Here is a 12,778-nt window from a genome sequence, read left to right as displayed (position 1 = left end):
AAATTTATGGTAAATTTAAGTCATAGGAATAATGTACAACCACTTAAATTATGATGATATAGACTATGTGGAAGTAAACATGGAAAAACACTGAAAAGTTTACTAAAACTTGCAAAGTCTCAATTATAAAAAGGTCATTGGGAGTTGAGAGATTTTACATAAAAGGAATGTTATTATAGCTTAAGTAAAAAGAAAAAGCATCCAAAATTGCATGTACTGTGACAGTGACTATGTTAAAATTCCAGACATAAGACTGCAAGGAAAGACAAGCAAATAATACTTTGTGATAAGTGAATTAGAGGTAATTTCAAAAAATCCTCAAATTTCCTATAAGTTCGTTATAGTATTTTAACAGAAATTTCCTGAAAATATCATTGATTCAATAAACTAACCTATCTCTGTAAATTCAGTAAAACTGTAACCATTCACGTGAAAAAAATTATTTATATATTTTATCACAAATGTATTTATTAAAATCTCTCCTCTACAAAAACTCTTCACTCTCAATGAATAATTAGCAGGTTTTTTAGAACTTGATATACTTTTTCTAAAACAAGAGCCAGTTTTCTTCCCCCTTGGCTAGTTAAGATAGTTTTTCTAATTAGCAAAGAAATGAGGGTAGAGGGAGGTGGCAGGGGTGGGAACAATAAAAAAAAGTACTATTTTCATTATTTTGTTAGTTCATATTCCATAGAATCTTTCATATAATCTTCAGTAAACAGAAGGGCAGTATCGAATGAAACTAAGTTCCTTTATGCATTCCACATACAACTTAAAAATATATCCCACATGACTGCTTTGGAAAAAAAGGGTATCAAACATACTTTCTGCAAGATTTACAGTGGGAAGTTTTGGGATGAATATTAAACACTATAATTTTATGTCAATTTTACAAAGCTGTAAAATCCTTAGGGACTGTCTCTCTTAGGGAATATTTTTGTGTTTTGCCAGTGTTCTCTTTGCAACCTGGTTGAAAACTAGAATCACTTGGAGAGCTTTGTCAATTTCAGATTCCTGGGTCTCAATCATCTTTCCTCACCCACTTTACCTTTTCTACTCCCAATGACCAGTTCCCTTTCCCGTTAGTTTGTGAACAATAAGATAATCCCCCATCAAAAACCATATTCACTTACCTGTTTTGAGTCATATACCATAGTTTGTTTACTCTGAAGCTCGGCCAAAGACATATCTATTCTCCTAAAATAATAAAGGCATATTACAATTAAATAATTATGTTATACACTGATACCTCGATTCCATTAATACAGAATGGAATTTGAAATAAAGCTGGTGTGTCTTGAAGGAAGAAAAAGAAATCTGCTACCAGGTGGTTTTTCATCTATGTGGCAGTCTCCCAGGACACATATCCTGTAAACAACATCACAGTGAAGCCTTAGTAGTTCTCAAATCACTAGTCTGTGTAACCTTAAACTTGGCTCCGGTGATCTACTGCATTCTAACATTGATTCAACTCAGCTCACAAGACAGGGCGCACCACCTGCTTGGACGGGTGCCAGCAGAAGAAGACATATGTTTTCATCCGGCTGCCCTCAAAACAGTCAATTCTGAGGACATGAAGCAACCCATGATTTCAATGGCTCGACAACTGTCTTTCATTCTTCCAGTGATAACTTCAGTAGGCAATTACTATAGACACAGCAGAATCAAAGTTAGGTAGGTAAATAATTTCAAAGTCCTACACATTTAAACAATGCTAGTCATGGCTTTAATAGAACCTAGTTTATCAAAGTGCACTGGCCTAGTACCTGTTTGGGTCAGTCCTATTTTAGGCAGGAAATGCTGTTCTAGAGTCTACAGTAAACCCAAGAGGCAGGCAGCATGTTCCCACATCTGTTCTGAGGCTTATTCCCATGAGTTATATGGGCGTACAATAATCAGTCATTACCTGTGAATTTCTGGATCCGAGCTCAACTTAGTTTCGTTTACATCTGCAGCTTTTTTAACTTGAATTTTTGAGAAACGCTCATGCAGTGTTATTTCAGGTGATGGAAAATAATTTGCTGCAAAAGGAAACAAAAAGTTTTATCTCAGTGTAAAACTGATTCCACTTAAAAGGTTATATATACAATAAGCACAGGAGTAAGGAACTACTAAAAAAAAAAAATCCAACCTGCTTTCTCTTAAAAAATATGGGACCTAAACTTATTTCAGACTAATGTGTAGTGCTCACATGTTTTTCCAAACTCAAGCAACAGTAAATGGATTTATGAATGCAAAGATTCTGTTCCTATTTGGCATGCCTGCTTACTTGCCAGAGGGGGAAAAAAAACATTGGCTTTTTCAAAGAGAGGACCTTTCTTCTCCAAGGTAAGAGCTTCCTCACTGTTACTATACGTGGGAAGTAAAGCTGGCATAGAGCTCTACAGTTCACTTAGAGCAAAAATAATTCCCAAAACAACCCTAAAACATCAAAACAATTCTGAACAAATGCTAAATGCTATGGTTACATATCACAGAAGGCTTCCTAACACCATTTTACTTAATGAGAGTTCATGAAGACATTCTCAAAGTGGCTATGCTACAAGCTTTGAACAGAATAGAGAGAAAGATAATACACTTGACCCATGAGAAAGCTACTTTAGCAATCCTTTTCCCTAATGTACTGTTCCTGTTCTGGGACAATCTCCTGGGTTTTTCTGCAATACCAGCTTTCTTTTTGCCAAGGACCACACTTCCTTTGGGTGAGAGGGGCTGGAATTGAGAAGGTGAACTGTTTCAAACTGCATCCTTTAAAGTAAATATATGCCTTAGTTTGAGGGCTGCAGAGAAAATAATTCATTTGCAAAATGTTTTAAGAAGGTAAGAAAGATCAACACAATCATCGAGTAAGAAATATAAAATTAAAATTTTGAAATTCTTGAGAGATCCTAGCTTATAATACACAAAACTGCCTTAATTACACAGCATCAATAAAGAAAATTATTCTACATGACTAAATCTTCCAATTAATGGAAACTGGCCAGAAGCAAAAGCAAAACACAGCTCAATGAAAACCTTTAAAATATTTATTATGCAATTCCCTGACATCATAAAGTAAAACAAATAATACTGGAGTCTTTTACTGATCACTTAGCATCACCCATATGGCACAAAGTCCCAGTAACGCCCTTGGGGGCTTTAGGAATATGACCAAATGACCTACACTTCCAGATTTCTTGAGTTTCTTGAGTTTCATAACTGGCTTTTGTTATTTCCTCCTTTCTACTGGGTTATCAGTTATTGTTTCTTTCTGCTCTCAGTACACCTGTCTTTTGCAGCAGCCAACCTCTTCTTTTATAATTTTCAACTTGCAATCTACTATGAGTTGAAGCACCAGCTTATTGGAACTACATAAAAAGAACAACTGGCTTGAATTAATATGTGCTACTTTCAACAGATTTCCTAATTAATGATCTAACTTATAATGAAATATTAATTACTATTACAATATCAGATATTTACCTATATCTTGTGAAAAGTCAGTACATTATTTTTGCGTTATCCCTAATGTATGTGGGAAATATACCAACCTTTAACTTGATGGATTATAGTTATGATTTGCTGAGCAAATTCTCCTGTAGGTTTGTTTTCAGTATTCTGAGTTGAGTCAAGATGTTCAAACACTGGATGAAACTTTTCACTTTTCCTGCCAACAGCAACCAAATCATGTGACATCTGTCTCTCTGTGGAATAGCTAGAAGCAACCCTAGAATAATTTGTAAATGTTTAACTAAATTTGAGACTATTCACTGAGAAAATAACTTATTAAAATTAATCAAGATAACTATAAAACTAAAATGTTTATTTTTTCTTATAATTAAGGCACTAAATTGTATGCCATAAACATGTACAATAATGAGTAGGAAAAAATAGCTATAGTAGGCACACAGTTTTGAGTTCTCCTTTTCAAATCAGAGATCATCAAATATTTGCCACTTTAATAATAAAATCTTCAAAGTTCTAAGCTAAACAATTTTTACTTCAAAAAATACAGCATGGCATTGAAGACACTCAATATGCAAAATATAATCAGATTATTTTCTACTCCCAAATGTCCATAAAACTATAAAGCCAGCAAGCTGACACTACCTTGAAATACTACCATTCTTTACAAGCTGATATCAAACATAATAATATTTCTGACTTCATAAAAATCCTTAAAGCTCTATGTCAGTAATGAGCTGAGACTAGTATTTTGAAATCAAATTCTGTTTAGCTTAATCACTTACAAAGTCTCACTGAACTCTCAGAAAATAGCCTTAGTTGTTAGCAAAATTATGATCATGAGAAGCAATGATACTGTTCACCCTAAATATATCCTATCATTTATAATATACTATCATTTATAATATAACTATAATTTATAATATAACCCCAACCATCTTACCATTTTAATACTTTCTGAATCTTTATAACTTCCTCATTAAGCACTTTCCTGACCTTCAAGTACCATTATAAATTCATGATTATGACATATAACAATTATTCATGCCAAACAAAGGGGCTCAGAGCTTACAAATATTAATATTTGCAAAACCTCTATGCAGAAGGTGTCATGATATTGAGACAATAGATGTCATTTGTTTTGCTTTTCATCCCCGAGATTAAGCATTCATTTGAATGTAATCCTTCCAAATGTCATAATGGGAAAGTATACTTTATTCTAAGAATGCTACTCCTGCTTAAAACCACTCAAATTCTTCATCTGGAGGCAGTTTATGCGTCAGGGTAGAAAATGCCTCATTATTTATATTTATTCCTCATTTTGGACCCAAAATGGCACTAACCAGCTTATACCCATCTCACTCCTCTGCATTTAACTCTGAATAGCTTCTGGCTCTTCCTAAAAAATAAGTTCATTATCCAAAGAATTGAGATTTACAACTGCTAGGGTTCTTTATGATTATGTTTCAGAATCTGAAGATAAATCCAAAAGAGAGCCCTGAGATATGTTTTAAATAATAGCAGCACCACCAGAAAAAAAATATCTCTTCATACAACAAAAATCAATCAGATGGATACATTTGGGGCTGTGGGTGTACACATGCACATATTTATTTACTGACGTCACTTAACAGCCATGTATCTAAAACTGCTCCAAGGTTATGAAGGGCTTAAAGATATTCTTAACTGAAAATTTTAACTCTTCTAGCAAGATGGTTTTAAGTGCTTATTTTTAACTTCTCAGAGGAAAACCTTCCATCTGATTTTTCATGCTCCCTCTTAAATCAGCCCTGTTGAGATGACTCCCTGCCACGGCAGAAACATTGATGAGTGACTACGCCACAGGTTGAAGCCACTGCTGTGGTTTCCTTGACTCATCAGAAAGACTTTCTTTAGAAGGCCCATTTCTCCTCCTAATTTGTTCCAAGCTTCTCATTCTATATCTGATAACTAGTAAAAGACATTCAGTGATAAATGTTAGAAGCTAGAATGGTCCTGTAACAACCTCCACTAACAAAAGAATTACATATGCTTTCTGTTCAAAGGGGTTTAATGGTACAAAAAGCTCTTCCATACCCCCAAAACAGCTTTAAATTTTTTTTTAAAGGAGAAAAATAAGATGTTTAAATAGAACTATAAAAATGGTCTATCTATATGGGGAAATCAGTTGATAATGGTTTTCACTGCAGTCTCAGTTTCCCCCAAGACGAAACCAGCTGATAAAGGCTTCCAGTTTTTCACCAGATAATTATTAAAATTTACTTGTAATTTATGATTACTGTCATAACTCTTATCTCCCCACTCCACGTCCAACTCTCAATTCATAGGAATGCTGTGGTATACTTTGAAGCTATACTTAATTCTTGATATTTTAGTGTTTAAACTCACCAGTTTAGAATTTTTCTCTAGAGATATCCCACAAGATTTTTAATAAAAAATATAAGTGATCATCTTTCTAGAAAATATACATGAAAAGAATATAACCTGAAATTTTGTTTTTTAAAAATAACTATACTTTTGCTATAAGGAAAAACTTCTAGAGACTTCAAAATGCAAAATGTTCTAGGTAGTTTCATTTGCAAATTTAATCACCTCTTTGTTTACATTTTAGTATTTCCTATTGCTGATCAACAAGTTTACAATTTCACAAAATACCCCCAAAACAAGTAGTTAAACTGGAAAGACCAAATGTTCTCATTTGAGATGCATTTTAGACACTTTTAAAAATTAAAATATAGCCATCACCTGTATTCAATTAAATCTTCTGGGTTCTCTGTTCCCTCCCCCGACTTCACCCCGGTTTTCCTTCTCTTGTTTAAGGATATTTCCCCTGATGTTCATCTGAGTGTTACGCATAACAACTAACAAAACATTAAAAAAAAAACTACATTAAAACTTAATTTCCTCTTCTCCACAGTTAAAGAACCAACTGCCTGGCAAAACAACAGTAACAAAAACTGAACCACCAAAACCAATGATAATCTCCTGCTCTCTGGAAGTTTATAATAGGTAACAAAATTCATATGACACATATAAAGTTTTCCTTTCTCAGTTTTATTCTAGCTAATAACTATCACAAAGCACTTTCCCAATTATAAGTTTGTTCTTGTCTTCCTAAGAACACATTTAGAATTTCTGGAGTTGAGGGAAATGGATTAGGGAGACTGCTACTCCCTTAATTCAACATCTGATAATTACTTTTTTCACAGAAGTCCCCTAACTGGCCTTGTCAATCTCAGTGCCTTTTCAAGACACCTGATAGAAGGTGGCCAAAACTGAGCCCTCTCCCAGCAGCGAAACCTGTTACATCAGGTGGTCTAACCTTCACACCTCCTGCCCTTCTATTTCCTTTCCCTAGACTGCTCAGAATGGCACAGCTCAAAGTTTCTGGGTGTGTTTTCTGCCTTTGTTAACCTATAAAAATAAAAGGTCTTTCATCTCATCTCCACATGTCTAAAACACACCAACGTTCAAAGCCTAGCTCACATGTCAACTCCTGAAAGAAGCCTTCCCTGAATCCCCCAGCTTGGGATCATCTGAATCACATATCACACACCACCTCACACATCACTCCACTGTGCCATGGTATTACCAACATTATCTTCTTGCCTGTAAGACCAGGGGAGAAGAAACCTAATCCTATGTGGATCCATAGTCCCAGGGCACTTTAACAGATTGTCTCACAGGGTAGGTCCTCAAAAAAAATCTGCTGAATAAAATGGAAAATGACTGGCACAAGATGAAATGGTGAGTTTCACCTTAAAAGATGACAGATTTCAAAATTCTGAGATCAATTTAGTTTTTTAACTTTCTTGGCTTACTTCAGAATTTTTTAACTTAATTTAGATAAATTTAATTTTTTTCATTTTTTATAATAGAAAATCTCAAATACATTCAAAAGTTCAGAGAATCCTATGATGAGCCTGTCAAGTCAGCTTCAATATTTATCAACATATGACCAACTGAAGCAGACTCACAGATCCAAGAGGCACACCCAGTTAATTTGGGCCCCAAAAGGCATAGCCAGGTGACCTGCCCAACGTTACGGAACTACGCAGTGACCCACTGGAAGACAAAGACCTATACATCCCAACATCAAACAGAAAGTTTACCTCCCTATACTAGGACCCCCAAGAGGTACTAAGAGAAGACTGAGTGAAACATAGGAATGAAAAGGAATCTTTTCTCAATTAATTTTTGAGTTTAGAAAATGTATATGAGAAATATCAGAAGGAAAAAACTCTTAGAGTTTGCTAACTCAGCAAGTTAGCAGGTTTGTTTATCACACAAATATCTCCACCCAGCTTATTTTGCCTCCAGCTGAACAGTACCCATCACAGGTAAGCTTGTGTGATTAGGTTACCTTCCTTCTATCCTAGCTGTGGTCTTTCACTCTTCCCCAGCCTAAGCAGCACCTGTTTGCTCAGAGCATCAGGGCTCCAGTGTCTTCTGGGGCTCATCATCCACCTCACTTCCCTTTTAGAATGGGGAAAAACTGGGTAGGGTCAGGGATGCCCTCTCTGTATCTCTTCACTGGGAAGTAAAAGGATTAAATACAAATATGGCTGAGGCAGTCAGTTCAATGTTGCCTTCACTAACCAACCTTCTCATTCTAGATGCCTAGTGCCAGCACCTGGGAAGTCAAAGGAGCCTCAGTGCAGGCCCACCTGCCCCAGCTTACTCTTCTCTGGAGACTGGCATGCCCACCTTCCCTCCTCTCACCACCTTCCTAGCCTGACCAAGGTTCAGTCTCTCATCTATTCTGTCCAATAGTAAACCCAAACTCCCTTCATCTACCCCATGACTTTCAGATGTCTACAACAGTGAGTGTTTGGAGTTCATAACAACCTTAGTACAGATTTCCATATTGTGACGCTCTTAACTTTATTCTGAAACATACAATTATGACTCATATGTAACTTCTACCTCTGATAAGGTAGAAGTTTGCAGTTTCTGACAAAGTAGGTCACTAGAAGGTCACTAGGTCAACTAGGCTTCTATTTCTCAACATCAAATTATAAAATTAACAGTGTTCAGCATCTCTAATGAGGTCTACTAAAATAAAATCCTTCAAAATTGTGACTTCTATTGACTTTGTTGACAGAAGTATTAACTATGCACTGAACATTCAAGGAAGTGTGACCTACTGCTATTCTAGATACAAACTAATACCTAGAAAAATCACTAGGTTTCAACTGCACTGATAACTGGAAGAAAATGTATTAAAACCTGACCCAAGCTAAGAAAGTAAATGAATGTATAAAATGAACTGCCTTATTAGTATCTCCAAAAAAGTGGATACTCTAGATTTTAACCAACAAATAACCTCTCTGCACTCTATGATTATTTCAGTCTTATTAAGCAGAAGAAAATCTAATTTATGTTAGGAGTTGAGAACATGGCTCTGTTGAGGGTATAAACTATCAATACCTTTGTTTTATGGACACTTCATCAGTCCACACATAACTAAATTCAACCCCACAAAATTCTCCCACAACTCATTCATCAGTTAAAAATTATAATCAGAGAGAAAGATTTTTGTTGATTATGATGCACTGCCATACTGAAAAGATGCATATATTTATTAAGAAAAATCACCAGGTGACAACCATGTTTTCAACTGCACTGATAACTCAAAGAACATGTATTAAAACCTGACCCAAGCTAAGAAAGGAAATGAATGCATAAAATGAACCACCATTTATACATTTTAAACAAATGTATAAAATGAAGAACCAAGACTCTTCAAGTCTTTAGAAAGAACTTACAGTGAAGCTCTTTATTACACAAACCATTCTATAGGTCCTTGTCAGGTAATTCAAACATGTACCGACAGGTCCCACTAATGGGCCATGAAATTCACAAAAGGACAGTTTATAAATTCAAAACAAAAGGTACAGCAGCCTCAATTTTAGGAAGCTCACTTTTGTGACACATGATGAAGATTGAGCTTCTATTTCTCAACATCAAGTTATAAAATTAAGTGTTCAGCATCTCTAATGAGGTCTACTAAAATAAAATCCTTCAAAATTGTTACTTCTAGCATTCTTTAAAAATGTTACAGCCAATTTATTAATTCTAATTTAAGTATAAAACATTTCTTTATTAAATATTTAAAAATTCAAGATTTTAACTTTTATTTTTAAACTACTTTTACTATTATTTTAAAATTCAAAGTTTTTGTGATTTTACTTTTATGTAAAAATTCAAGATTTTTGTGATTTGATTGCATGTAATTTTACCTCAAAAGAAAAAAAAACTGTAAACAAATATTAAATACTGAAATATGTACAGGTGAATGTACTTGTATCTTCTGCATTTCACTTTGAAATGCAGTGAAAAATTAAGATGGAATGATAGATGAACAGATGTGATTACAGAAGTAGAGTAAAATGTTAATTGTAGACTCTAGGTGGTGGGTATATAGGTGTCGACTGTACAGTTCTTTCAACTTTTCTGTATGTTTGAACATTTTCAAAATATAAGGTTAGAAAGAGAAAAATCTTAAGGTAAGATCCTTAAACTTGATGCTTAGAGCAGCCTTTATACTCTTAAGATTAAGAACTAATAGAGCCTTTATGGAGAAGGCAATGGCACCCCACTCCAGTACTCTTGCCTGGAAAATCCCATGGACGGAGGAGCCTGGTGGGCTGCAGTCCACAGGGTCGCTAAGAGTTGGACACGACTGAGCAACTTCACTTTCATTTTTCACTTTCATGCACTGGAGAAGGAAATGGCAACCCACTCCAGTGTTCTTGCCTGGAGAACCCCAGGGACGGCGGAGCCTGGTGGGCTGCCGTCTATGGGGTCACATAGAGTCAGACATGACTGAACCGACTTAGCAGCAGCAGCAGAGCCTTTATACTCTTAAGATTAAGAACTAGTAGGAAATATAGCACAAAGTGTCTTAAGACATATTATATGAAATAGAATGTTGCCGTTTAGTCACTAAGTCATGTCTGACTCTTTTGCAACCCCATGGACTGTAGCCCACCAGGCTCCTCTGTCCGTGGCATTTCCCAGGCAAGATTACTGGAGTGGGTTATGATAACTATATATGTGATTATATACGGTTATGACAACCATATATAAAAGTAGCCTCAAAAAGCTGTATTAAAATATTAATAAAATGGTCCTAGGGTAGTAGGATTATGGGTGATTTCCCCCTCCCCTCTATTTGTCCAACTTCTTCTAATATAATCAAATTTATGAATTCTTTCTGTGTACATATAAATATACATATGTATATTTTAAGATATTTCTGCAAGTATAATGAATGTAAAAAATATCAGGAAAAGGGACAGTCAAATGTAACTATAAAGAAAGAAACAAATATATTTTGCTTTTTTTTTTTAAAAGACTATGGGTTTACCACCCTCACTTTTACATTCTAACCTTGGATTTTGTTCCCTTTAGTTTTTTATTCAAAAACAGATACGTGTCAACTGTGAACATACATGCACCAAATCAACATGGTCCATCACTTTTTAACTCACGTACTGGTAGTGTATTAAGGTAACAAACAGACTAGACGACACATCCAAGTGTCAGCGCCTTATTATTCTCAGAATCCATAAACAGAGGTAATAGAACAAAGCATGCAATCCACTTTAGGGGAATAAAACCTATTATGAAAGTAGTCTTTTTTGTTAAAGTCTCATTAAGCGCTAAACCAAATGTCTTACAAATTGGCCTCTTTCTAGACTCTAGCCTAATTCCTCTACCTAGGAGAAGCTGGTTGGTTGAGCTCTACTCCTTTTGAGATGGTAGCAAGAACCATGTTAAGTCATCCACCTCCTTGAGACACAAGAGGACATATAGATTTGAGCCCCAGGCACGGACTCAGATCTAAGTCACTTCATCTCTCACAGCCTCACGGTCTTTCTCTATAATATCAGGGCCTGCTGAAAGGTCCCTTCCAGGCCAAAAATTCTCTGAATTTCATGCAACAGGGAAAACAGGCTTTGAGAAATTGAGCAAGGAATAGGTCTCCTTGAACACTACCTGGCCTATTTGTGGGGATATAAAATGTGAAAACATAAAAACATGTAAATTCATGAAGAGGACCAACTCCATAGAATGCCCTGCACCCCAAAAGCATCTTGAGATACAAACACGGAAACAAACATGACATCATCCTGTATTACTAAATCACAGGATTAATCCCCATTACAGGGCTTTTTTGAAAAATCTGGCAATCCCCAACCCCTTCACTTGATGAACTCTAAACACACTATAAACTCTATTTTCAAAGCTAAAATAAAGGTGGCAGAAACAGTTATTACACATCATTAAGGAAAAAATGAAGATAATACCTAGATGTATCCTGTGTTTGCTTCACATCTACTTTAACTGTAAGTGACTTCTTCCTAAGAAATACAAATGAAGGCTTCAAGTCGGAATCACTATTATCAAGTTGGTTACAGGAAGAATTGCTCTCTCTACTGCCAGCCCTTTCTTTCTTTATTTTGTCCTTCCGTGTGTCCTTACAGGATCTCGAATCAACATCGCTTTTATCTGAGTGGGTTAAGGCAGCGCAGTCTTTCTTAGATGGCTTAGAAGATTCTCTGACTTGCCCACCTTCAGTCTCTCTCCCTCTTCCAGCATAAGAACAACTGGACTCTTTATTCACAGGGCATTTTTGAGAACCCAATTTTCTATCTTCCTCCTTAGGGTACTTCTGAGCTCTTCCATCATAAAAGTCCTTGTCGCCATCTGAGGTCTTCCAATATTTGTGGCGAGAATCACAGGATACCTTGGCTGCTGAACTGGTCTCTGGGAATTCCCTTGGAGCATATCGATGAGCTTGGGTTTCGAAGTTCCACTGATCTTTCTTCTCTTGGTAAGGAGCAGAAAAATGCCTGGATTTCCACTGCGGGCTCCTGGCAGGCTCTCTGTTTTCATACCTCTCCGTATCTTGAGGTCTTTTTGATGTGTGTCCGTATTTTCTGAAATCATGATCCTCAGGATACCTGTGTTGACATAAAATAGTTTACACTTGCACTAGAGAGAAGAAAGTAAGAATTTATATGTGTGGAATGTTGGGCAGCATGGCTTTAAATGCAAAATGTAGTGGAAAGTTAACCTACAATCCCTTAAGCCAGCTCATAGATGCACAAGGTACTTAAAGAAAATAGCATCTTTTTTTTTGAAAATAGCATCTTTTAAAAAAAATATATTCTAGCCATCTACATGATTTACTCTAAAAATAAACACTTCACTACTATCAGTAGACCAAAACTACATTGCAATGCTTTTAATCTTTTAGACAAAAGCTTTTCAAGGTTATCTTCAACCATAAAGTAAACAGACTTTTTCATTTGAGGCTTTATAC

The 12,778-nt window shown here is 35.7% G+C and overlaps 1 protein-coding gene across 7 annotated transcripts in view; it reads right to left on the bottom strand.

Moving 5' to 3' along the window:
- BCLAF3 (BCLAF1 and THRAP3 family member 3) overlaps nucleotides 1-12,778 on the bottom strand; it is a 51,320-nt gene that overhangs the window by 20,414 nt on the left and 18,128 nt on the right. For 6 of the 7 annotated variants that reach the window (XR_006339812.1, XR_006339813.1, XM_043895830.1 and 3 more), the window contains 4 exons: nucleotides 11,760-12,416; nucleotides 3,531-3,706; nucleotides 1,907-2,021; nucleotides 1,134-1,197 (listed from right to left, as the gene is read on the bottom strand). Coding sequence is in view for 5 of the 7 variants with exons in the window: in XM_043895830.1 (XP_043751765.1) it covers nucleotides 1,134-1,197; nucleotides 1,907-2,021; nucleotides 3,531-3,706; nucleotides 11,760-12,416 (1,012 nt within the window). In the remaining 2 variants the exon portion in view is untranslated. The remainder of the gene's footprint in view (nucleotides 1-1,133; nucleotides 1,198-1,906; nucleotides 2,022-3,530; nucleotides 3,707-11,759; nucleotides 12,417-12,778) is intronic. The other variant, XM_043895831.1, reaches the window with a different exon arrangement.

The sequence above is a fragment of the Cervus elaphus genome, chromosome X (genome assembly GCF_910594005.1).
Source record: "Cervus elaphus chromosome X, mCerEla1.1, whole genome shotgun sequence".
NCBI lineage: Eukaryota > Metazoa > Chordata > Mammalia > Artiodactyla > Cervidae > Cervus > Cervus elaphus.
The sequence above is the reverse complement of the archived record's forward strand: the minus strand, read 5'-3'. Positions and strand labels throughout refer to the sequence as shown.